Source organism: Dermacentor albipictus, unplaced genomic scaffold (genome assembly GCF_038994185.2).
Source record: "Dermacentor albipictus isolate Rhodes 1998 colony unplaced genomic scaffold, USDA_Dalb.pri_finalv2 scaffold_142, whole genome shotgun sequence".
Classification (NCBI taxonomy): domain Eukaryota; kingdom Metazoa; phylum Arthropoda; class Arachnida; order Ixodida; family Ixodidae; genus Dermacentor; species Dermacentor albipictus.
In genome coordinates this window covers 111,097-137,986 of record NW_027225696.1, presented here as the reverse complement: position 1 = coordinate 137,986, position 26,890 = coordinate 111,097, and the positions used below count along the sequence as shown (strand labels likewise).

The following is a 26,890-nucleotide window of genomic DNA, read 5'->3' as shown; positions in this document are numbered from 1 at the left end:
CCAATGTGTAAGACACAATGGAGGAAAAACCATTTCAGTTCACCATTCCTCACTGTGTCGTCAATTCCAACATCGAAGCGTTTTTTCTTATTATTTTCAGAGAGGAGGCTTTACCATTAAAGGAAAATTCTCCTTACCCCCTTCCGACATTCCGAAAGTTGGTCTTCCAAGTAAGCTAACCAAATGAACTAGCTGGTAGCCTGCAAACGAGGAAACTAACAGCTGTCAGAGAAAGGAAGAGGAATGCATCGATAAATAGAAGCACTGGAACAATGATGAAGAAAAAAAGTAGGCTTTGCCCGAATGACGAAATATCGATTGTGATAGCAAATTAGCAGACAGCTGTACGAAATATTGATAGTATCCTCGGCCATTAATTAAAGTAACAAGCATGCTGTCGTACCCGTACAGGGAAACATGACCATATATCACTCGATCAGCACGACGGACGCTCGCTGTCAAGATGCTAGCGTGAGGACGAACGGCCACAGCAGCGAGCGAATTGACCTTCGTTCTGCCCACGGTTTCAACGCGAACTAAGCGGCGAGAACACAGCACACACAAAATTATGAGCCCTCGGCGACCCTAGGCATGTACTCATCCCAGATCACTTTCAAGTTAGGGTCCGCGTGGCCGTCGGTGTAGTGACCGCTCCCCTCCCCTCCTCTTCCCCCCGGTTCCTTGTACGCGAGGCAAGACGGTGCTCTCCCTCTCCGCTTTCCTCTCTTGCGCGCACGAGATTGAGCCCCCATAGCAGACTCTCCCTCGCAAGCTTTCAGTGGAACAAGCACCGTACGGCGCGTGATAACGATGTTAACGCCCTTGGACTTTATAAAGAACATCTCGGCGGCGGCAAAAATGCGCCTGGAATGTACATATAATTACTATCCGAATAACAATTTTTGCGACAATCCGCAAATAAAGTGTTCAGTGAACGTCCGTTCGCAGGAGTTTGTCATCGGTCGCCCGCTTTCGCTAATGATGGGTCAAAAAACATGATTAACTGGAACCTTCTGTTACAAACATTGTGCAAGCAGTGTACAATATAGATAAATATTGTGTATAAATATTGTGGAAGCAGTGTACAATCGCGTCAATTCTATAAGTGTCGTTGAATTCCACGTGTTTGTGAACTTTAAGATTGTAAGTGTTGAACATGTGTATACCTAAATTTCGTATTCGTCAAGCGCTATAATTTCTTTAACTTCACACGTTTCACAACACCCTATGAGTGTCGCATTTTGCTGTCTAGACCTTATCACGTGTACGCGAATAGTTTAGCTCTTTAGTTAGTTTCCAGATTTCGCAATAATTATAAAACTGCATTTGTTGCAACGCTATATCTGCATAATATATTGAACAAATATCAGTCTCTAAATAACATTAGTTGAAATGAGCCAAGATGTTATTTCTTGAGCATGGGGCAATGATTTCTGTTTTAGTTTTTAATTTTTAATATGTTTCGTGGTATATCCTGTTTGCTCTTGTATCGTTATGTTGCTACAAAATTACGTCAGGGTAGCGTAAATTGCTGCGCTGTATGCCATTGCACTGTCGCGTAAGTGTACGTGAAAACAAAACGTAGTTGCACATTCCCACTTTTGTTAGTAATAAAATGAATACTGTATCGTTCGGTTTTATTGCAACAGGAATTCCATGGACACTGCAAGCGCATTTCTGCCGTCGCCGTCGCCGTGAGGTTCCGTACAAAGTCCATGCACCAAAACGTCGTCGCCCTGCGCCATGTGCTGTATTTGCGAGCGAACTGATAGCGAGGGTGATCCGGCGATCGCGACTCAATCACGCGCAGCGAAGAGAGATAGCGCCCCGACTCCGTCACGCGCAAGGCTCCCGTGGGAGGGCAGGGAGTGCACCCTCCGGGCGACCCCAGCGCCCTCGCGTGTCCGCTCCGGGCCGCGGGCCGCTGTATCTGGAAGGCCATCTGCGACGAGGACAAGGTCCGCCATGGGTAGGGAGGTGGGGGTGGGAAGGAGGGGAGGCGTTCTACTCGGGGCGGCGCGGTCGCCCGCGTGCGCCCGCCGGGGCCTCTGATTTGAAAGCCATCTGCGGCGTGTACAGAGACCGCCGGGCGCAAGGGACACTGACCATTGCGGCTCAATGTCACGCGCCATAATGGAGCAAAGCGGGGAGGCAGCGCGGGAGGAAAGCGGGGTGGGTCCCTTCGACTCCGAGAAGTGCTTATGGCGTTTTTCACTGGTGGATATGGAGCGGCCAAGGAAATCCTCGAGCGAGCGTTCGGGTTTCACAAATCCGAATGGGCCAGCGGAGCGCAAGAACGCTCCGCGAGCGATCACGTCTCGCAAACCTGTTCCAGAAACCATGCCCGACTTCTGCTGTGTACATTTCCACGGCAACCAAAGTCGCCGTCCCCCGTGCGTAATTTGGCTGCGGCAGCCGCAGAGTCCACCATTTCCATGTCGCGGCCGCAATGATTGTGCATGGACAGCGTACATAGGAGGCTTCGTACAGCACCTCTCGTAACCGCTGTCGTCCAAGCTCTCATCGCTAAACGCGAGCTCTACCGCAGCGCCACATGCCTACCGACCTCGTACCGATTTCGCTCGAAGACGGAAGTGACGCGACCTATTTCCGCCCGAATCCGCGCCTCTGTGGCGGAGCAAATGAGAGCGATGCGGGCGAGTTGATCTGAAACGACCAGCGGAAAGCACAAACCCGCTCCAGATCTCCGAGTGAAATTCGGATTCGTTGCCACGGAGCAAGAAATCTTTCTCCGAATCGACCAGTGAAAAACGCCGTTAGTTGAAAGCAAGCTGGAAACGGCTCAAATCTTTGTGCGCGCTGTGTTCCCGCCGCTCTTCTGTTGCAGCGATAGAGCGCACGAAGGTGACTTCGCTCGCTGCTGCTGCCGCGCTTGCTCGCCCCAGCGTTTTGACAGCGACTGCCCGCGCTCATCAAGTGTGATGTGTTTATATTTGCTTGTGCGCGCCGACACCATGCATGTTAATCCCGTTAGTAGGCTAATGTTTCCAAGTTTATACGACCCATAAATCTACTATCCTTGCTTCGTAAAGCTGTTTACTAACTTGCCATCACAATCGATGCTTCGCCTTTCGGGCGAAACTATGACATTATCCTTTCTTTCTCTTCTTTTCCTGCTCTATGTTCCGCTATTGGCAACGCATTTCCTCTGTTGTTTTCTGCTTGGTCATATATTGCCTAGTAAAGGAATCTGGATCCCATCAATCGGTTGATTCCCTTTTTTCCCCAAAAAATGCATTCAGTAGGTTTTATGGAAAAAAAACTGAATCGTAGTGAATTGAAATATATGTGTATTTAATTTCTTCATGAGGATCATCTCCTGACAGTGTTAAGTGGGATACCTGTCTGCATTATTCCTCTGCAAATAATAACCCTATGAAGCCAAGACAGACACTTGAGTTGTTATTTTTAGTTTCATAAGAAGTGTAGGAATGATAAATTAAAGTGAAATCAGAGTGGATGAAAAAAAAAAGATTGCCGTAGGTAGGAGCCAAACCCACAACCTGAACATTACGCGAAGCAAATATTGATCGTCGCAGCACAGTACAAAAATATATTGTTACAGGAGAAAGTACTTGGCTTCAAATAAAGGCATGTCAATGAAGGCAAAAAACATGGATGACGAAGAGTTAGGTTAGAAGCAATGGCCTGTAGAACAAATAAGTGTTTTGCTCTTATACCACTCCCGCTACAATTTGTACCTAGATGCGAAAAAAATGTTACCGAGACCACGTACATGCTGTTGAAGAGCTGGTCAAATGTCGCGAATGACTGCTGACCGCACGCAGCGAGCAGGTTTGCGGACAGGTGCCCTGGGTCCGGCGTGGTGTGTTCAGAGCTCTGTGTGCAAAAAAAGCGTTTGCGGGGTACGTTGCATGAGCAAAACAAACAAAGCAGCAAGCAAGCAATAAAATAATCAATCAATCAATCAATCAATCAATCAAGCAAACAAACCAAAACGATAGATAGATAGATAGATAGATAGATAGATAGATAGATAGATAGATAGATAGATAGATAGATAGATAGATAGATAGATAGATAGATAGATAGATAGATAGATAGATAGATAGATAGATAGATAGATAGATAGATAGATAGATAGATAGATAGATAGATAGATAGATAGATAGATAGATAGATAGATAGATAGATAGATAGATAGATAGATAGATAGATAGATAGATAGATAGATAGATAGATAGATAGATAGATAGATAGATAGATAGATAGATAGATAGATAGGCTGGTAAAGTCAGAAAAAGTGGATGAATCCGGAATCACTTTCTTGTGATAGAAAAAAAGCAGGGGAGCAGAGTGTGCATGACAAACAACTGGCCGCACGCGTAATGCGAACCTTCGTCTTCGCATTACGCTTGCATGCGCGTATTACTGTGCTTCAATAAATACAGCTTGTCGCCGTTAGTCGGGGATTAAAAGCCGACGATTCTTGTACTCCCTAATGCGAAATTTCAGCTCAGCTCTACATGTGTTTTCATGTCGCGATATAATGGGACATCGCACCGATCACCAAACCGACCGGCGCACGGTACAATATATAGACAGGCCACACAGTTACCGCTTCCCGGCAATTGAAGCTGATGCAACCGTAACCTTCACCGGGAAGCACTTGCGGCAAACGCTATGCGCGAATGCGACCTTTCTGGCGGTAGTTTTTCTTCCCCGCACAGCCGGTGCCGTCGCATCCGGGGCTGCGTAAGGTCCCTAGATAAATAAGGACGGGCGGACATGAGCGGCTTATAGTGGCATCTCAAGGTGGCTTCCTCCGCTGTCCCCTTCGTGCTTCCGGTCAACACCTTCCACAGGTCTAGAAGGTCTTGTTCGGCTTTACCTTCTTCCTCCGCTTTCTTCCTCGCTCCCCTGGTTTCGCTCTCGCCGTATTTTCATCTTTCGCTGCGCTCATCGCTCGGCTACGCCGCCGAGGCACGCCGACGCTCAACGCTGCGCTCGAAAATGTTGCAAATGTTGCCTTGAAGACCTACCAGCGGATCGTTGTCTTCCAGGAAGTCCGTGCCAGCCGGCTCGCCGGCTGACAGCCGACTTGGGACAGCGAGAGCTCTCGCACGGTGCGCCCGAATGTGGGAGAGCCGTCGCCACAGCATCAGGGCGCACACCAAATTGCAGAGTCCCAGGAAGGTGGCCGCCACAAGCACGCTTTGATAAGAACTGCTGGGGATGTGTATCTGTCGAAAAAAAAAACTATTTTGCAGTCGTGGTTCCACACTGTCCTATGTAAAGCTGCAAAAGAGTAGACACAAGGTACAGTTCCGCACACGACATGAAGTGCGACGTGAACTTCGCTATCAACAACCATATCCCGCGAGTAGCCAACAGCATCCAACAGTTTTCAGCGTGTTTGAGCAATCGGAACAGGCACCTTTCGGACGCGTTCGCGCGTCATATCGGACGCTGCGTTGTGCCATGTATGTCGTGCTTTAAAGGGACCGGAAAGAGAAACACTAATTTGAGCTGCATTTGTGTATCACGCTTATACGATAAAAATGAAGTTATTCAAACCGCGAAAAGAAAGCTCGCTAAGACAGGAATGACGTAACAAGGAAAAAGTACTGGCTCTCCCGTAACCTAGAGTGGATGTAAGCATCAAATGGCTACCGGCAAAGCAGATTGGTTGGAGAAGATACTAGCCACAATATTAAAACGGGTGTGCATGTTGGCAACGGCACACCCCACCACCCTGTACCACGCCATAGTGTACATTGGTCCATATGGACGCAATAGTTTCCTGTCGCAGACAGAACCTGATTGCAAGACTCGTCTCGGTCAAACAACCATCCACGGTGTGCCGGACGCCACCGGCTTGGACGCGGCTGGACGAGCCGTACGCGTCGGGGACCCCGAGACCCATGACGTTGAAAAGGGCATATACAACTCTTTCTCAGCGCCAGCAGACGAGAATCAGGCGCATAGGGCTCTCTATCCGCCTTTTGGACGTCGCTATTGGAAATGACAGACAAAACTTCAGCGTACTGGAAGTTACAGCTTGAGGGATATTGTGAAGATACATTTGGAAGATCTCGGAAGGAATAGCTTTTTTAACTTCTTTGGGGTGGGGGGGGGGGGGGGGTAACTAGTGTATGTAAGGCGGCCTTGACGGTTTGTCCCTTTCATATCGTTTTGCTCTCACAACTTGACCGGATGTTCTCGTTTCAGTGCTCGGTTAAAGGCTCCTGCTTTTGGCTCAATGTCGCTTCAAGGTCACCGAAAACGGGAGCTGAAAGCATTTCATGATTAAAGTAGCTTAAAGCGGGAGGCGACGCCATCTTGTATTTTCCGTATGGAAGCACGCCATATGGCTTCAAGGATTTAGAGGGTGTCTGCTGGAGCTCAGTTACTGTGTAATAGGTATAGGTGCATAGAGTTTGATACAATAATTACTAGAAGAAACTGGCGATAGTCTCTATGGGAGCGGCAAATGGGAGCCGTTGCGCCAGCATGGAAATTATCGCGCAATACATGGATTTGCCTAAACTTCGTCATTCTGGCTTCAAACGGCTCTGTGACTTTGTAAACTCGTCATTTTCAGCAATTTACTCCGTAATGAATAATGAAATAAACATTATTAAAATTGCCCGACGGCAGGTTTCGAATACAGGACCTCTAGGTGTACACAGGCCTGGTATGGAAACGATTACGCTATGGACCCATGTATCGATAGGCGATGCGAAGCGCGCTCATGAACTTATGTCGGGCACTTGAGACGCTCGGCGCGTTTCGATTTGGCCACCTCGACAAGCTCAACAGTTGCAGTTCGCAGCGATTGTGCAGGTTCGCAGCGTCTTCTGCACTTCGAAGGGTATAGATTGCTCTGAAATTTACGACAATGAATGCACATAAATGGCAATATACAAAGCCACAAGAACGTCTAATTCACAAGCACGAAGATCAGGTAAATCCACGTGCTTCCCATCACTCCGATGGTGGGTCAAAGAATGCAGCGCCAGAGTTCCTTCTATTATATTGTGGGAAACGCTGTGTACAGATGCACAACGTTCTGTTGCAAAATAGCCTAACGTGGATAAGCTCAAATGCGATGAAATCTGACATCACAATGACGTAGAGGCGCTGAGTTGCTTGCGAGAAAAAAAATATGGGACGGTGATTTTTATTCTCTAGGCTTATTAATTAATCGATATTACCTCAATATATCAAGAAAATTTAGTTTTGAAAGAATACATTGCAGTGTAAATTGATTAAGTATCTTTCTTCAGTGTCCATTTAAAGTCTACACTCGCGCAGTTGCTATTAGTTAATGGAAACGTGCACGTTGTTTCCTACTCATTGGTACCATTGTTGGTCCACTATCGTTTTCGAGTAGAATGCTGCCGATTACCTGGCTCCGAACATCATTAGTTCGCAAAGGGGTATACACGGGCAAAATGAGATCACGCTACTCACTTCGTGGTTGCGAATATGCCCTTTTCTTAGTGGGAATATGCTTACGTGGGCTCCGTTCGTACAGGACTGTTTATACCATAACGCCTCGACTTCTCGTAGGGCGGTCGTTAAAGTACCTAAACTACCTAAACTAACGGCGAGTTCGAGCGAGCGGTGAACGAAATGACATTATGGGCATTCAGAAGGACGGACGTAGCAAAAGAGATTCTGCGGAGATATTTACAGAAGTCAAAGTTAAAAATATGAAAAGAACCATAGAAAGAAACCGTACGTGGTGGGCAATAGACGAGTCAATTTTGTCTGAAAACCAAAGCTTTCTTCTCGTTCTTGCGTATGCTTGATTCGCTTTACCTGACTTTTGACTTCCATTGCCGTTCCCGCACCGTCAGCTGTGCTTTCGATCAGGTAGTGGCGGCAATACCCAAGCAGCAGCCTGGTGCTCTTCACCACAGTGTGGGTGACCGGCTTGAGCAGGAGCAAGACCGCTGCGACGGCCACCACGAGGGCGAAAAGCATGGCTGCCGAAACAGTCTGTGCAGGCGCTGCGAGGACAGGGCAGATTTTGATTTGGATTTGGATTTGGAGCCTGGAGATATAGCACAACCCACTACGGGGGATTGGCGATGAATCGGGCGGCAGTGGGTTGAAAAGGAATAAATACCTAAATAGGATTTTCTTTTACTGAAGATGTGATATTAAATTAATTCTAATCGCTAACAATAATTTTCATGCTATTGTTTCTTAAAATTAGAAGTGAATATTTTCGGTTTCTTGTTTTGGAAAATAAAACAGTAAATTTAGCATGGAAGTCTCCTCGTTTCTATTATAAAATTATATATGGCATCACATACGTTCCTATTACAGTGTCCTAGTGCCGACGCCCCCAGAGACAGAATGATAGGTAGAGTGATGGCTAATCCAAGTTGGCGGAAGGGACCTTCTAGAAGTCGTTTTCTATGCAAGTTGAATCTACGACACTCAATAAAAAAATGATCCATAGTTTCGGGTTCATTGCAGTAAAAACATTTAGGAGAAGGTGCCAAACCAGACCTATGAGAATAGAAATTAAGCCGTGGTATTTGGCAACGCCGACGCGTAAATGAAACTTCAAATTTTCTTGTTGCACACCACCCGCTGTGCCAAGGAAATCTAAGGTGCTGAAAATCGGCGTTATCTAATACACATGATTTGGCATGTCCTTCTTGAATGGAAAATTTTTAAAATCTTGCAGAAGTGACGTATGCCGAAGGTTTTAAGATCCTCAGTACCGGGCCTTTAAGAGATGCCCCTGCTAGTGCGTCTGCTGACTCGTTTAAAGTGAGCCCCACGTGCCCTGGCACCCATACCAGGTGGATGAGGCGTAAATGTTGGGGAACCAGTGAATGAAATTCTCGGAGAATGATACTTGAACTGGGCACAGATAAAGCGGAGAAAACAGACAAGGATTCGGTTAAGATTACGGCTGAAGAAATAGATGTGGGAAGTTTGCGTAGAGCGAGGATGATTGCGAATAACTCTGCTTGAAATATTGGCGTAAAGTCGGGTAGTCGAAGAGAGAAAGACCAATTTAATGATGTCGAAAAAATGCCCACTCCGGCCTTCTCCTCACTGACAGAAGCATCTGTGGTTATTACTGCATTTATTTGGAGGTTCTCAAGGTGGTCATGTAATAAACCTTTTAGGTATCGAATAGGTAGGAGCTTAGCGTTATTGGGAAATATATCGCCAAATTCAACACTTACTGTCGAAGTAGGTAAATTTTGAAAAGCCACATCACGGATTGATATTTGTAATGGCTGTAACAGTTTCTGCACAAAAACAACCTGGGGACAATGCAGTCTGGGCCATTGATTCTCAAAGAATGCAGTTGGTTCTCGAGTAAAAATATAGTAGGAGCGTCTCTGGGGAGAAGCATAGATGTTTAGAAATGTTTGGACTGTCAGTATACGAAATCGAGTTTGAAGAGAAGGCAGGTGAGTTTCATGATATAAAATATTATTTGCTAGAAATTTTGGAAGGCCGAGACACAGACGCAGTGATTCGCGTTCTAAAAGAACCAGAGGACGTAACTTATACGTAGGACCTCCTGAAAATATCACGCATCCAAACTCTAGAATGGGGCGGACATACATACAATAAATCATCAGCAAGGTCTCCCTGCGCATTCCAAAACGACTGCTGCAGACTCTTCGTAATAAACCAACGGCGCGTGCTCCCTTAGATGCGATGTATTCTATGTGTGTCTGCCAATTTAGCTTTTCGGTGTAAATCATTCCCAGATATTTTAAAGAATGTACCTGCGGAATAATCTCCTGGCCATATGACAGTGTTATTCGGATAGGAAAAGTCAAGGTAAAGACAATGATCGCACTTTTGTTGACATTTAGCGACATTTGTATTCCTTTTAGCCAAGTTTCAATCTGATTCAGATACGACTGCAAAGTTTTATATAGGCTATGTATATCATTCGATACCGTGAAAAATGCGATATCATCAGCGTATACGTATACCTGTACGTCATGATGTGTAGGGATGTGATTTAGTAGAATATTGAATAGTACTGGGGAAAGTACTGCACCCTGAGGGACGCCCCTTGTCTGTTTGTAACTTTTAGAAGAAACACCGTTTTGATAACAATAAAACGTTCGTCCACTTAGGAAATTTTGAATCCATGCAATTATATACTGTGGAAGATTCACACTATTGAGTCTGTTGATTAAAGTACCGTGGTCGACACTGTCATACGCCTTCGCAATGTCTAATGTCACTAGGGCCGCATACTGGTTATTGCGGCGAGCGAGTTGGATTCTACTCTCCAAGTCAACATGAGCACACCAAATAGAGCAGCCGGGCCTGAATCCTATTTGAGAATCATTTAATATTTGGTTCTCGCCTATCCATCTATCAACGTGACCATAAATAACTCTCTCGATTAACTTTACAAGATTTGAGGTTAGGGAAATAGGTCTAATGTTGTCTATTGAATATCCATCGCCTGGCTTTTTGAGTAGTGGAATTATTTTGGCAACCTTCCAATCTGGATGAATCCATGCATTCTTAATCGAGTAATTTATAAAATTAAGCAAATCCTGGGGAGACAATTCGAATAATACTTTTATCATTGCTGTAGTTATGCCATCAGGGCCTGGTGCTGAAGCTGGCAGCATCTTTACCTCTCTCATTAATTCTTCTAATGTGACCGTTACGTACTCATTAGCTGGTTCAGGTGCCGGTATATGATAGGGGCGAAGCGATGTGAATCGACGCTCTAAGCCTTTTGCAATATCCTCCAGTGACTGTACTAATTCAGTGGAAGTTAAGCTAACTGACTCAACATTAACTGGGGCTGAAACAATCTTTTTAGACCGTAGAAATCGAAATAGGGCTTTTTTATTACTAGACTGCGATAGGTAACTAATGTTTGGTGTCATAATTTTCTTTCGCTTTGTCAACTGTTTGCCTGAATGTAGCTGCAGCAAACTTATAGTCATTCAATTACGTGGACATTGATTATACAGTAACTTTCTCCAGGCTGCCTTTCTTCTTCTATATTCGCGTGCACAGTCCGGATTCCACCATGGAGAATAAGTACCACCTTTAGTTGACTGCATACTTAACTTGCATTTTTTATAGCTGTCACTTAGCACTTGAGACAAATTAACTGCCTTAACTTCATCATTTAAGCCAACCTCTTTTTCTAAAGCTGATCGCAGCGAAACTTGAAATTTATTATAGTTAAGATAGGTGCGGACATGTTTTTCAACCAAATTAATTGGGCGCGTTATTTCAAAAGTTATTGGAAGATGGTCGCTATTTGTGGCCGAGGTAATAGCAGACCAGGAGGAGATTACACAGCCCGAACTGGAAAAAGTTAGGTCTAACACCGAACGTGATGTGCCGGATACATATGTTGGGGTTCTCGAATTTACACAATTAAGGTTATTTGACGAAACCCAGTCTAACAATCGTTTACCACAAGAGTCGGACCGATAACCCCATGATACGTGGTGAGAATTAAAATCACCAGCTATGATTATATCCTTTCTGCATGCTGCAACCGCGGCATCAAGAGAGCCTGTATTGCGGACTCCTGTAGGGAAATAAGCATTGATTATCGAAAATGGGGCACATCCAGGAAGCTAGGATGGACAGTTGGGCGTGTTGGTTGAGCATGATTTCTGAAGTGAAGGCGCTAAAATGACGGAGGACAAAGAAGAAACACACACACACACTGTGTGTGTGTGTTTCTTCTTTGTCCTCCGTCATTTTAGCGCCTTCACTTCAGAAATCCAGGAAGCGTTACATCCAATGCTAGAATCTCACTTTCAGTGGAGAATGACTGGTGACTAATTTTAGCTCTATGACAAATCTTTGTTGAGATGAAAAATGCTAATCCCCCTCTACAAGAAGGACGATCTAGACGAAAACTGCGATAATTCTTTAAATGATAATTCTTTTCTGTGGATAACTAAGTTTCTTGCAGAATAATCAAATCAGGAGAAAGATCTTCAGAGATATAGGAGATCAGCGGCTGCAGCAAAAATGGAACGACAGTTCCACTGCAGCACTTTCAAGCTTCCTATGTTGACGATATTCCGGCAGTGTTAACTGCCGTCTGTAGAATGTTATCCTTTAGGAAATCATCCTTTGATAAGCTCTTATTTTCACTCTTTTTAGATTTTAGCTTGTGGAGGGTAGTAGCTCTCGGGAAGTATGGGGAAGCACGACGTTTATAAGTTCTAGCATCCAAATCCATGTTCTCCATGGAATCTGAACCGGATTCGTGACTCTGAAAACCCTCATGGTCTACATGAGTTGCGGGAGCTTCGGAGGCATCAGTACTGCGAGGCGAGATCTCTGCCGATACGTGTTTCTCTATGTACTCATCGGAGACTGTGACTTCAGAGGCAACACTTGGACGAGCAGTAACATGTAAAAGTTGCGACAACTGAGAGGTGAGAACTTGTCCAACGGTCTCTGAAAGGTTTGCAAATAAAGTGTCAAGGGCTTTTGCCATAGCTTTCTCAACGGCAGCAGCTACAACATCACCAAGAGATGCATCCATGGCTTTTGAGTGACGAGCAGCAGCTGCAGCATAGCCACATGATTTCTCTAATGAGAGTGCACGAGCTTCACGACGCGAACACCGTTCCCGTTCTATAATTTGTAGAATTTCGAGCTCTTGGTCTCTCGCAGGGCATTGCGCACAGTCCGCAGGGTGGGAACCTTCACACAAACAGCATCGTTCGCTCTGAGAGGAACACGTTTTTCCATCGTGGCTTTCTCCGCAAATGCGGCACCGAAGCTCTGATCGACATCCCTTAAAACTGTTGCCGTATCGCCAGCATTGAACGCATTGCAATGGGCGGGGAGAAATTGCTTCCACCCTGTATATTAATGGCCACGCCTTGATCTCTGACGGCCTATTTGTGCCTGCAAAGGTGACAATAACCGACGCTGTGGGGGTTCTTTGATTCTCACAAACGCGTGAACATCGGTAGACGGAGACGGCACCTGCCGGGGAGAACATCTGCAGGACCTCTGAAGCAGACAGGCTCGCGTCGACTCCACGTACTAGACCCTTAACGCAAGCTAGATGAGCAGGAATAAAAGGCCTCACCGGGTGGTTCGCGAACATTTCGCACTTCAGAAGGTCGGACACGCAGGTCTGGTCAGGCGAACAGCAAAGAATGCCCCCTCTGCCAAATTGGCGGACCTCGGTTATGCTTTGTAAATGCGGGGTTGCTTTCCGCAGCTCTTCTCGAATCACCTTGGGATTCTTCACGCGGATGAATCCCCCATTGGTCGGCACTAGGGCCACTGGAACGCTGTTAATGCCACTGCGCAAGAAAGCCCCTATAGGCACGTAATTAGTGGGAAGCGAAGCCGTCCAGAGGAAAGATCTCTGGCCGGGAGAAGAAATAGACATTAGGAACTCTCAATGAGAGGAAAGTTCAAAACAAAACTAAAGAAAATAAACCGCCCGATACTTGACCAGTTCCCCGCAGAGAATAGGACAGGGCCACCGCTCCAGGAACGCTCCGGGACAGGACCGAGGCCAGAGAACCAGAGAATCCGAGGCCAGAGAATCCCCGCAGAGAACAGGACAGTCCGTTCGCCACGTCGAAGCTCACGAGACTCCACGAGCGAGCGACTCCACGAGCTCCACGAGCTCCACGAGAGGCCACCGAACACTTCTTCTTCTACTTCTTCTTCCTTGTGCTGCCGCCTTCTGTTCCAAATCCGCGCAATTTCTGCCCTCTACCAAGTGCGCGTGCTATCGTGGTCCGGGGCGGGTCCATTTCTCTATGGCGGGTCTTTGTCGCATGCTTCACGATTATGCAGTGGCCGACCAACGCAACGCAGCTGTCGTCTTCGACGAATGGCGTTGGACCAAGATGAGCTCGGCGGTCGCCACTCGGACGCTTGCGCACGCTGCCACTGGAAGAGGTGGACGTCACCAATCGGCGATGACGCCTGCCTCTTGGGTCCCTTCTGTCTCTTCTTTTTTTAGAGCGAAGCTGTGTTTATGCGGATCGTGTGTCGTCGGTGTCAGAGTTCGCTAAAGCTATCATCATCAGCAATAGCTCGAGCGTCGTCGTCTTCTTCCTCAGCGCTATACCGCACAAACGCGCTCGTGCCACTGCTCCCGCGTTCGTTGTCGCCTTCTGCAGCTGGCTGCGCTGCCCCTCGTCATTCTAGCGTAGAATTTCAATTCTCTTCTGCGGTCGTAACGGGGAGGCCGCGTTTACGGGCGTATGAGCCATTGTTTAAGGACGTATTAACCATTCGCACTGATTTAACTTTCAAGCAACCTAATGTTGAAGAATCGCAAGTGGCAATACCGGGTGGCGGTTGCTAACCACGCCACCGAGCAAACTCGAGACATCTTTTTTGTTTTCGTGTAATTGTTGTAATACTTTTTGGTTATAGTTGTACATTTCTATCTATTTTTCTTTCTCTGTGCACCAGTACTCAGAACTCATTGCTGTTCCAGGGCATGTTAACTTATTGATTGATTCATTGATTGAGTGCATTGGATTGTTCGAGTATGGGCCGGATCTGCATCACGCTTCGTTGTTCCGTGATAACGTCCTAAGTTCCAACCTTCTTCATCTTTGCACACAATTAAGCGCGTCACTTTTTCTCTAAGATTGTTTCGCCTTCTTTTCCTATTAGTGTTATTTCTGAGACATGGATGTGCATTGAAATTACCTCTTCACAATTTTTCCCACCGTACCGCAACATACTCCATAGTGACCGAGACGTCAGTGGGCTTAAGAAAACAATTGACAGCATACTGATAGCTTTTGACAGTTCACTGAGACGTGCTCAGCGCAAAGTGTGCGTGAGTCGATTTGGCTACACATTAGCCTAGCGCGTTATGAAAAATCGTTAATTGGATCTTTATGCGTACCACAGAATATTTCTCCTGTCTTGTTTTATGTGGTTACCTCTTCTACTTAAAGCCTAATATCTTCCCGTGGGAACCACAGAGTGCTTGCGCGCTCGCCTCCTCGTCCCCTCTCCCTCGGTAAACCCGGGCTTTTACTCGACAAACGGGTTTGGTGGCAGCTCCCCACCGTGAACCAGCTCGAGCCCGCACCTTTTTTGCAGATGTTAGCCTTTCGAGGCGCATAGCCGACTTCAGTGTGCGCTCATGCTGAGCAGGTTTTTATTCACCGTCACAGGGAACATTTTCGAAAACAAAGAAACAACGTCGACCTTTATTCGAACAATACGGCTGTCTTTTCTTGGTGTCCTTTACAGTTGTTGTAGACGACAAATCCGTTTCAGTGTACGTTTGATGCTTACCCTAGCGGCTGCAATAACCTCCTTTGGTCACATTACGAGTACGTCAAGCTAAACCTAGCATGTTACGGCTGGCTCTCACCAGGCGCGGTGGACGCATTGGACGAGTCTGTCGGCCGCATCGTCGAGGCCCTGCACAGACGTTGCATGCTCGGCAACAGCTTCATCGTGTTCATTAGCGACAACGGTGGCATGCTGTGGGGAACGTTCTCGAACACTGGCTCCAACTGCCCGCTGCGAGGCGTCAAGGGCACGCTGTGGGAAGGCGGAATCCGTGTGCCGGCGCTGGTGTGGAGCCCGCTGCTCGGGCCCGGTTCCCGCGTGGTCATGTCCCGACCTGTGCACTTGGTAGTCTGGCTGCCCACTCTGTTCTCGGCTGCCGGCGAGTGTCGACTCCTGAGGGCACCGCTAAAGAGATACGCCGAATCAAATTACACTAGATAACGTTGTTTTTAATCTCTATCTGGATTTAATTGCTCCCTAGAGAAGCGGGGGCACCGCAGTAAACGGTCTGGTAATTAACAGGAAGCTAACATGCTGTTTCGGGTAACGAAGGACTTAAGTTAAAGGAGCATGAACGCTTTGATCACCGTGACACGTGAATTATTAACAAGTTAAGGTGAACGTACATATGAAAGTGTGATATGGAAAATACTGAACAAGCTGTTAGGCCTGAAATAAACGTGGACGCTAGAAGTGTTTGAGAACCTTAACGTCTGCGCAATAACGATTCATCTTGAACATGAGGCCACGTCAGTCACCTATAGGCGCCATCGATGGCCTCGAACAGAACCAGCCCTGTCCAAGGCGAAATCCGAAAGTGCCATGATGAGGCCTCGCAACAAATTCCTGTAAACATTTACTCCGCTTGTGGACTGTCGTTCTACCGAAATGGTAACCACGAACTTGTATCACAAATCGGATGTCACAAGTGCGGGGTCCCTTCGGGGACGCCACACTCCAACAACACGTCCCCGCACCAGGCGGCACGCCCGAATTTGGAAACGAGGAGGCAGCGGTGCAGTCGTCGCGAGCCTGGAAGACTCCGAGGAAGGTGCTCGACCGCGGAGGTGGTTCAGTAGTGCCACCCGGCTATCACGAGGAGGCTGCGGTGTGGTGCCTGCGGCAGGATCCTTTCTGCCTTGCGTCGAACTGCAGGGCGAGGGTCGAGACCTGTTCGACACAGAACATGATCCGTGTGAACTCAACAACCTGGCGTCCAGAAAGCCGTTGGTAAGAGCGGATTACGGAATGCTGAAATGTTGGGAAGGTCGGTTTGTTGAAAGACGAAATTCTGGAGTAAGTATGTCAAAGTCGTTTATTAAGACGGCTCACAACCTTGATTGGGTAGATCAAAGGGGGCTTGGCATCTGTGGCTCCCGATTTGACAAACACGCTTCAACACGAACCTCCTACTCGACTTTACCGACTCTGAGGCTGTGCTGCCCTTGGAATGAAATAGACACTGCGCTTCAACGACGCGCTTTGGCTATTTCTGGAACAGGGAGCTGCTTGGGAACCAACCGTTAAAATGCCAGCGTTTTGGAGTACCTGCAGTGAGTTGAAGGTTACGAAATGTTAGTGTAGGAGTTTGTGCGTACGTGACAGAAGCGCACTGACTACGTCAGTCGAAAATGGGGAGAGCAGCAATCGGTCTTGTCTTGTCGAGGCGATTCCGTGAATACGGACGCAAATGGGTCTGGTTGGGGGCCTGAACGTCAACGAATTCCGCCATAGTGTCAAATTATATAATAGCGACATTTTGAGCCAATCAGAGGGACCGTAGTGTCCCTCAATGCCCATCAATGCTGACTTGATGGCGGAAAACGTCCTACCCTGGGTAAAGTAGTATTAGTGAATGCATGATGAAGCCTTGATGTTCGCCGGCAGGCAGTCCTAGTGTCTGCATTCGGGTGTTTATGAGTTTGAGTGTCCACTTACTGCAAGAGCAGGAAAAGAAAGGAAGCTGACCGAGTATACTATGGACGCTGCCTTGTCGGCGGTTCTTGTATTCACCAGATGATAACCTATCAATTCGCGAACGCAATGACGTTTTAATTTTGTTCTAGTTGCAGCAAGTATACTTCTATATTAGCTCGTGGGCGACACCTGGCTAGCAAGATTGAATGATGCAATCGTTTTGACTCGTACAAGACGCAATGTGTTTTATTCTTCAGTGGTTATATATGGTCATACAATGCAGACTTTTATGTCATATGCATGTTTGAATTTCAGCTAACTGAATAGTTGCGAAGCGTCACTTAAGCGACGTCAAGTAGTCGCAACTTTTCAATAATCTTATTGAATATATGACAATTCAAGGTTACCTTCAAATTCAATCGAATAAGGTATATTTGCCCCTTAAAGAAGGGAATTGCGCTAAAAAAGACACGGACGAGTAAGGACATGGACGGGCTGGATTAGGAAATGATTAGGCAATAAGTATCTAGGTATATATATTTGTGTTCCTTCTGAATAAAATCAGTCGCGAGTTTGCGCCCGTCCATGTCCTTACTCGTCCGTGTCTTTTTTAGCGCAATTCCCTTCTTTAAGTATGTACGACCGACTCGCCCAACAACGTGCTCTCCTGAACAGGGTGATTTTTTATATTTCTTATTTTTTGCTTCCCGCAGGTTTCGACCTCGGCAAGGGTGGTGCGTGGCGCAAAAGATGACCATAGATTACTTGCATTGAGGCGCTGCATTCCATGCTATGCCTCTGTCTGTTCTTTGGGGTGGTTCAGATTAAAGCCTAATGTCTAAGTTGGAGGCGGGCTGTCTTGAGTTGAAATTTTTCCTACGGCGATGTAATCTTTTGTTGAAGGACAAACATGCACTGACACACCATGAAGGTAGATACTTAGGCTTCATATTTGCGGTACCTCTACGCTGAAACCACGAGCGATTCTCTATACCAAGGTGTGGTTGTGAACAAATAAACGTAACAGGCGATGTCATGCTCTCCCACAATTTCCTAAACGTTTAATACAGAGTTCTGAAGTGAAGTGAAGTGAAGTTCTTTGTCCTCCGTCATTTTAGCGCCTTCACTTCAGAAATCATGCTTAACCAACACGCCCAACTATCCATCCTAACGTCGTTTAATACAGAGGGTTGGGGCAGAGGCTATGCGATGAGAAAAATAAGAAAAACAACAGGAAACGTATTGGTCCAATAACTCGAATGGAAGTCGTGTCTATTATTTGGAGCCTCGATAAGCTTCCTATGACCGAAAGAGGAAGAAGGGCGGGAACCAGGCGACGACGCCGTAGGTTATAGGGGGGGGGGGGGGCGTCACTTGTCCCCTAACGGGGGACTTGTCCCCTGATAAGAAACTTATGCTCACTTGTCCCTTTATCTCCGTAAGGATAAGGCCGCATATGGCTTCCAGGACACACGACAGTGTGTCTTGACAGTGTGCCAGTGAGGAACGCGGCAGCGTGAATGCTCGTGTACCTGTGAACTCAAAGCACACCGTCGAGAGCCACAGCATGCCTGGCCGCCTTTACAGCAGTGTGACGTTTCCAGTGGGTGGACAGTGGGGGGCTAGTTTCGGTATAGGCACAAAAAAAATAATAAGCGTCGCCATGACACTGATAGCCAAAGAAGATTCATGAACTCTTGCATATGTCGCTCTGTCTTTTCAACCTACATAGCAATAAACTAAAGTGCATAATTATATGTAGAAATAAAATGTGCTTTTAGCTATTTTCTTTTTCAGCGTCACATGTATTCGTTTACTCGGTTATTAGTTGCGCCAATGGGCGGCGCTCTCGCTGTTATCGCTTCGGCTTCGGCTATGGCTTCGGCTGCCAGTCTATGCTTCTGCTCCTGCCGCTGTGTTTGCACGTGCACGTTTTTTTTCTTTTTTTCATGTGCTCCGCACATAACAACTTGATTGCTGTGCCCCTGAACGTTCCGGCAATGTCGGAAAAGCTGAGGAATTGGCACAAAAGCGTGCTGCGCCGCTGTGTGATGCGGCGTCTCTGGGAGGAACAGCAGGTTGAAACTTTTCCGTTTTCCAGCGGTCGAGAGGTAAGCGCACTTTTTCTGCAGTCGTTATGAAGGCAAAAGCGCTATCCTTATCAAAACAGCTATATGACGAAACAAAAAAACCTTCCGTGGTTGTTTTCAAGTGATTATCTTTTTTGGCTTGGCGCAGCCCATTTTTTATGCGCTGTTGTATGAAAGTGAAGGCTACTTGTAGACAATTGCACATGGGCCGACTGATGATAACCGACGCGAAGATGGAAATTCCGCTTTGGTGCACGTTAGCGGTTGCTCTTCCTTTTTTCCACGAGTAGAAAACTTGAAAGTTTTATTTGCCGAATGTATTTGAATGCTCGGTGCACAAACTCAGGTGACGAGTGCTTTGTTGTGGCATATGCCGCAACAAAGCAAAGGGGGTAATATCAATTCAAAAGGGGTAATATTACCCCCTTTGAATGTTCAGGAATTCGGCAGAAGCCAAAAGAAATCAATGACGTAGCAGTCACCGCTTGCCTATTGAAACACAAGTACGAGTTACCTGCGCGACGACCGAGGTGGGCTTCACTTTTCAGCCTGTGCCTAGAAGTACAGAATTTTTTCGTCGCTTCTTCGTACTCTCAGCTTTGGTTTCGCCTTTAGGGTGTTCTTTAAACAAGACTACGCGTATTTTGACCAGTTTTAAAATGTGTCATATGGCGAAATTACGCTAAATGTGGAGTCCTGGCGGGGCTGACATAGAGCAGCTGTAGTAGAACGGCTGCGATCTCTGCTCGGACCAGTTCACAGAAAGCGACTACGCCGACCCTGTCTGTTGTGGTCGGCTGTGCCGACTGTTAAACTGGAAGAGTGGCCCCTGATCGATGAAGGTAAGGAAAAGCTATTAGTGGTTGCGAATCTGTGCTTTTGTAGTTCATTATTTACGCACAGAAACCACGTGATAGGGCACAGCGCAAGTGTCATAAGCACGGCGAGCGCTGTCTTTTCCACGTCGTCTGCTACGGCGCCCGGAGCCACGTGACGTTACGCAGCGAAATTCGCTCCGCGGGCGCCAAGGAACTGCGTGCTTATCAGTTTATCGCTTGCTCGTCTGCGGTGCGCGATGTACCCGATTATGGGCTCTATGCTAAGGCGCCGAAGAGTTTTCGCTGGTAATGAGCGAATTCACGTTCGTGAAAAGTCGCGCAGCGCATGGAGCCACAGCATGCGATACGTGCGATACGGCGAAGCCAGTATCGCCAGTGCCGCGCCCTGCCGTCTTCTCCCTAAAAGTCTCGTTTGTCGCTTTAGAGCAGAAATTCTTCCGGTGCGAAAATTACAGTGCTCACTCGCCCAGCAGCTTTAAACTATCGGAAATTATTTTTCCTCTTACGGGTATTTTTCAGAAAAATGAAGCGAAAGTAGGTAAAACGCTCAATAACCTGATGCTTAACAAGATCATTCAAAAACTTTCATCGATCGTAAAAACCAGCTCTAACAATCTGATTCCTAGTATTCTCGGCCAGCTATTATTGAGAAACCAGCAATATTGAACATGTTGCATTATTATATAGCAGCACTAAAACTTGGAACTTTGCTTATTAAAACTTGGAGGCATATTTGCACTAAAAATCCAACAACCAAATATAAATAGAACTTACCTGCGTGGATTGAAAGTACTATATTACGGACATAGTTCTGTTTTTTTTTTGACAACTGCGCTACAAATTTGATAATGAACGGGCTCTTTATGTCACGTTTTCATAAATGTGAAGCGATGTTATATGGCACGCTTTCGTCGCCAATGGCATTCGTTTCACAATGAAACCTTACACTGAAGCATCAACAGTACACTGCGCTTGTCCTATGGTCCCGTGTGTAGTGTTACTTTACCTTACGTGCAACATCGCCGAAAATTTGCCAACTAGCCCAACAAGATGTTGTATTGATGTATCTTTCTTTAGAGGTTTTAAACTACCGCAGGCAGGCCGAAAGCAGAAAATATACCCAACAGAAACCGCAGGCGCCATCGGCCGACTGAGGAATGACACACAAAGGTGCTGCAAGTCATCGAAATTAGAGCATTCGAAAGATTAGCACGGGGGAAGCACTATAGCAGTTGACTGATCATGTGAGCCTAGAGTTCTGCCAACTCTTGCGGAGCCAGGTGGCACTCCATTATCGCACAGGAAGGGAAGGACATGGTGCTGGTCGCGCAGTTGTTCGGTGTACCACTGTACTGAAATGTAAGCTAAACGGCAGTCTACTACAAGAAATACAATGTATTTCGCTCTAATAGGTGTCGCACAGATCTGCTGAAGTAATTCTGCTGCGCGTGGATTATGCTGCACATAATCTACATCAACCTGAATCTCAAAAAAGAACGGCATGAGAGAAAACCCGCTGCAAAAGTAAAGCCCCAGAAGCTGGAAGATTAAGAAAGAAATGTCTTACTGATATTTTATTCTTTTTGCAACTTCGATAACTATTAGGACGGTCTCCGGATAAGCCTATCTTTAGAAAATGTTTCCGCATATATCAATATTTGCATAAGGATCGTGCAAGGTATGTTTTCATCAGGCAGTCATTGCTTCCACACTTGCACCCTCCTTTTCAAAGATTATTTACTACGTGGCTAGCATTCATGGATCTTGGGATGCTAGAATCTTCTCGAGCTTAATTCAGTAAATTTGTGCAGGTACTAATGTTGCTCAGCGCTCTGGACTTCAGTGGTTCCATTGACATAGTAAATGTGGGAAGGGGGAGGGCGTCTCCTTGCGGCAAACTCACATATAATCTTAATACGCAAAGAAAGCACGCTGTGCCAGAAACGAGTGTTCTACAAAAGTTGAAATGCTCTCGCCTCTTTATCGTGTCGACACCGAAATTCTCATGAAGGGTGACCTCCAGCCAATGATGAAACTCGTAACATAGCTCTAGCACTGTCATATGCTTCAAGCAAGTCGCACAAGAGTGAGCCTATAGGCTGTGTTGAAAAAAGTGCGGTACGTACATTCAGCGTATTAGAGGAACGTCTTGAAGACCATTCGAAAGTGAGTTGTACTGAGCAGGTTGCCCTGATGCACTGAGTGCAACCTACTTGCGTTGCTTTTATAAAATGTTTCTTCATCTCCCGAAGCTACGCATTCTATAATATCTTTGGGCATCACTCTGTCATTGGCCAACTTGTACTGACGATCAACCGCCGATTGACATATGCGTCTCCTGCAGTAAGTGATCTTCAACAGGAACAACAAAAAAACTTCACGCTATTTGTTGTTATAGACTTTCATTTGTGCCATTTATGCCTAGATGATGATAGAACAAACGAAGTGCATTGCAAATTTTAAGAAACATCTGCAGTATGCTCGAGAGGAATTTCTTAATGATACCTTGTTCACAATGTTACAGATCTGAATGAAGCTCTAGTGGTCTTACATGTTGTATTGTGAAACAAAACCACATATGAAGAAAGACTACAGACATTTTAAGTACATTTTGTTGGATATTTATCGGCACATTAGCACTAGGAGAGCTACGCAGAAAATTGACTAGGTATAGAATGTTGTTTGGACTAGGAAGTAACCCGTTGTATGGAATGAAAAAAAGAAGTTTTTGTTACTGGCATGAGAAAAACATGCATCTGCTGCTCTTGATTATCTTTTTACAATTCACATATAACTGTTGCGACACAAATTGGTAGAGTTGTGTTGTGCGCAGCAAACAAACATGGGGCCAAATAGTAGGGCGGCGTAGTGCACGTGGTGGGTAACAGACGACTCTATATTGCCTGAAACCTAATGTTTTCTTTTTTGTTCTTGCGCATACTTAATTCGCTTTACCTGATGTATGGCTTCCACGACTGTACCCGCATCGTTAGCTCTCCCTTCGGCGAGGTACTAGGTGCAATGACCAAGCAGCAGGCTGGTGAGGTTCACGACAATGCGGGAGACAAGCTTGAGCAGGAGCAAGAATGCAGCGCCGGCAATCGCCAGAGCGAAGAGCATGGCTGTAAAGTTACTGGTCTGTGCAGGCGCTGGGAGGACATGATGATGATGATGATGATGATGATGATGATGATGAAGCCTGAACTAATGGGACAAACCCACTATGGGGGATAGGCCTCGAATCGGATAATAATATGATTGAAAAATAAAATACATCAGTTAATGATTAAATACGTAACAGGCGGAGTTCATTGACAACTTCTTGTTCCTTCTACTGCCGACTTCGTTTCCAAATCGGTGCAACTTCTGCCCATTCCGAAGTGCCTGTATTCTCGTGCTTTGGGGTGGATCTTTCTCGTGTGTTCACGATTGTACGATGGCCGGCCACTACAACGCATCTGCCGCCTTCGTCGAATTGCGTTGGACCAGCATTAGCTCGGCGGTCGGCGCTCGGACGCTGCGTTCGGTGCTGAAGGACGGGGTGGATGTCTCGTCTTTCCTCGTATCCAAACACTGACGCATACCAACCATGGGGAATTTCCCAAAAAGCAGCCGGTTTCCGGTACGTTTAGAAGTAAAACAAAAGAAAACTTGAAGAAAAGGGCGTGGAAGTAAAAAAATGTGATTTAGAAATAAAAGAAAAGTATTGCTAAGAACGTTGATAAAGGAAGGTAACATAAAGAAATGAAATAATAGAAATAATTGGTAAGTTTAAATACTCTTTTTGTCCCTCTAACGAAATTGCAAACTGCAAGAAATGCATTCTTGTGAGTGGATACCAATGAAGTCGCCCCAAAAGAAAGAATGTTTAGCGGGGTTAGCCATAGCCCAGGTTTGCTAGATTAGTTTTCTGAGAGTTATCGTTGCGTAGTAAATTGGCCGCACGAGAGAAAGTAATGATCGATAGATTTAGGTGCATTGAAATAAGAACATATAGGGGACATGACGAGACCAAACCTGTGTAATTAAAAATTTGGAGGCGGTATACGATATCTCGGTTTCGAAAAGGAAACGTCGAATTGCCTTGAAGGACACCAATTATTATTCTATGACAAGCCAAGATGGTGGAACTCAGTAGACGGTGTTAGCATGGATACTGCAGAATTTTTCGATGTAGAGAAATTTGTGTACCTAGCCACGGTGACATAAGCTGACGTCGGCAACACAGGATAGGGCCGTTAAGGGATGCTCGTGCGAGTGAACCAACCATTTCGTTGAAGTGCAACCCACGATGTCCCGGTACCCAAAGCAAACATACTTTCCGTAAATACGGAGGCACCATCGAACAAAATGGTCGTTGAGTTCTTGAATTTCAAGATGCAGTAAGTGCTGTGCTTAGAGACAGCGAGTCGGTCGCGATAACAGCTATTGGGTCATTTTGGGGAAGCTTTCGTAATGCTAATTTAATCGCTCATATTTCTGCCTGAAATATGGGCGTGAAGTCCGGAAAGCGAAGAGAGTAAGACCATCGAAGACATTCAGAGTATGTACCCATTCCTGAGTCTTATTGCACAGAGAAGCGTCAGTACCTATTACCTTGTCAGTGACTAGCTGGTGTAGGTGGTCGTGCAAGATATTAATTAAATGTCTGCTTGGTGACGGTTTAGCATGATTTGGAAATATATCCCTGAATTCAGTTTTGACGTCTGGTAAGGCATCATTTGAAAGGTAAACTTGTCGTATGGACACATACAATTGTTGTAACTGTGCTCGCACAAATATATATCTGATGGCTGTGTAATATAGACAACAATACTTAAAGAAAATCGATGGTTCACTGATAAATACATATTGAATACGTCTTTTTAAAGAGTCATAAATTTTAAGTACGTCTGAAGCGTAAACATGCGGAATATGCTATCGAGGGTTTTGAGATGAAAAGTCTGGCCAGCAGCAAGCTAAGTTTCCTGTAAAATAATAATATATGGATAATATTTAGAAGCAATACACAATAAATATGTTGTAGCAGAAAGTATGAAACGACAGTTCCACTGAATTACCGTTAAACTTCCCACGGTGAATGAATCCGAGTAGCAGAGACTGCTTGGTCTAAACTTTTAAGAAGTCCCTCTTAGACTGAATCTATCTCACGTGCATTTTTGCGTTGGAGTTGGTGGGAGAGCTCGACTTTTTCTCTGTCGGTGATCTCGTTCGTTAAAGAGATCGGCGCTCCATATGTACATCTTTATTTTCCATTCCGTCTATATCGGAGAGACAGATGTTGTCAACTTTCTGAGAAGTTGATGGCTTTAATGAATGGTTATTAGCCAACGGCTACGCTGTCGGAACTTGACTAGGTGGACTCCGCGGTAGACTGGGCATCTGATCCTCAATGTTGGCTTTATTAGTAAGTTGAAGCCATGGCGCTATTTGTGAGGACATCACTTGAACAAAGGAGTCGGTGAGATTAGTCACACTGTGCTCCATTGCTTTCTCTAACACCTTTTCTACGAAAGCTGCCACATTTTCCATAGACAATGTTTGACGGGCCGTTATACCAGCATACCCTTGAGTTCTGCTCCGAATTTCTTCAATGACCTCGCGACGAGAGCATCGGTGCCTATCAGTTACTTTCAGGATTTGCATTTATTTTGATCCTACAGGGCAGTTTGGCTCATCTGAAGGGTGAGTGTCACTGCGAAGGCAGCAGGACTCATTTCAGGAACAACAGACATTTGAATTATGGCCTTCTCCACAAATTCGGTGTCGTGTGTTGGACCTGCAACCTTTTATGGAGTGCCCAAACCACAAGCATTTCAGACATTGAAGGACGCGGGGTGGTAGAGGCTCAGCTCGGTATAAATTGGGCATGCCTTGATTTCAGTTCATTCCAGCAAAAGTAGCAATGACTGTTTCTGTGGGAATGCGCTTATTACAAACGACACGGCTGCAATGTTTCACAAAAATAACGCGCGCCGATTGAAAGATTTCCAAAGTTTCTGCTGGATATAGACTCATGTCGACACCTCCAACTAGGCCTTTGATACATGCAAGATGACGAGGAATGAAACTGCTTACCGGATGTGTCCCAAAAACATCGCACTTCAGTAAATCTTGAACAGAAGTCTGGTCTGAGGAACAGCAAAGAATGCCACCCTGAGTCTCGAAAGGTTAAGTACAAAACAGTTTGCACGCGATTTTGCGGGACGAGGAAGAGTGCTATGCTATCATGGCTGGCACGTGGATGTCGCACGCGAATGACAGCTACGCTTGCGCGACATGCGACGTGATGAATGCAGAGATTGTAAAGCACGTTCATGCCTTGGTTCGCACGGAAATGGCCAACTCGCCCACTGTAGAAAATTTGGCCCAGTGAGTGGAATTGCCCAGCACCGGGCACCTTTCCGATCTACGTGGTAGCCAACAACAGGAGCAATATCAGGTGGTCACGTGAAGGTATTTTTGCGGCTTCCAGTGGCTAGATCACACACTGCAGCTGTGTATCAGCGACGCAAAGAAGACGTGGCTGCATTTTTCGAGCTCTGCACAAATGTGAGGGCCAATGTAGGCCGCTGCAAAAGAAGCGCTGATGCACGTGCACGGGTAGCTCACGAAATACGAATAAGAAGAAAGCAACTTGATCCACATAAGTTTTACGAGATGAGCGAGACATTTATTGTTTAAGCGACCTCGATAAAGATATTGTCACATGTAGGTAGTGGGTCGAGGGCAAGAGTGGGTCGAGCCCGAAAGAACAAAAGGACCGCGCGC

At 46.0% G+C, this 26,890-nt stretch overlaps 1 protein-coding gene and 2 long non-coding RNA genes across 3 annotated transcripts; 1 reads left to right on the top strand and 2 right to left on the bottom strand.

Annotated features, from left to right (window-relative positions):
* Positions 1-160: 160 nt before the first annotated feature.
* On the bottom strand, positions 161-13,700 carry LOC139053481 (uncharacterized). Its single transcript, XM_070530473.1, has 5 exons — positions 13,449-13,700; positions 7,810-8,000; positions 5,025-5,225; positions 3,758-3,861; positions 161-200 (listed from the first exon to the last, which is right to left on the bottom strand). The coding sequence occupies exons 2-5, from the start codon at positions 7,972-7,974 to the stop codon at positions 176-178; spliced, it is 495 nt and encodes a 164-aa protein (XP_070386574.1). The 5' UTR covers positions 7,975-8,000; positions 13,449-13,700; the 3' UTR covers positions 161-175.
* A 1,438-nt stretch (positions 13,701-15,138) lies between these two features.
* On the bottom strand, positions 15,139-23,279 carry LOC139053482 (uncharacterized). Its single transcript, XR_011510517.1, has 3 exons — positions 23,075-23,279; positions 16,032-16,443; positions 15,139-15,678 (listed from the first exon to the last, which is right to left on the bottom strand). It is a non-coding gene; the product is annotated as an uncharacterized lncRNA (long non-coding RNA).
* On the top strand, positions 16,369-18,231 carry LOC135906324 (uncharacterized). The gene is made up of 2 exons (XR_010565697.2): positions 16,369-16,503; positions 17,904-18,231. It is a non-coding gene; the product is annotated as an uncharacterized lncRNA (long non-coding RNA).
* Positions 23,280-26,890: the final 3,611 nt, after the last annotated feature.

Coding starts and splice junctions, on each gene's coding strand:
- LOC139053481 (XM_070530473.1), bottom strand. CDS start 7,974: ATGCTTTTCGCCCTCGTGGTGGCCGTCGCAGCGGTCTTGCTCCTGCTC. Junction 3,862..5,024: donor TGGAAGACAACGATCCGCTG/GTAGGTCTTCAA, acceptor TTTTGCACACAG/AGCTCTGAACACACCACGCC. Junction 201..3,757: donor GACCAGCTCTTCAACAGCAT/GTACGTGGTCTC, acceptor CCTCGTTTGCAG/GCTACCAGCTAGTTCATTTG.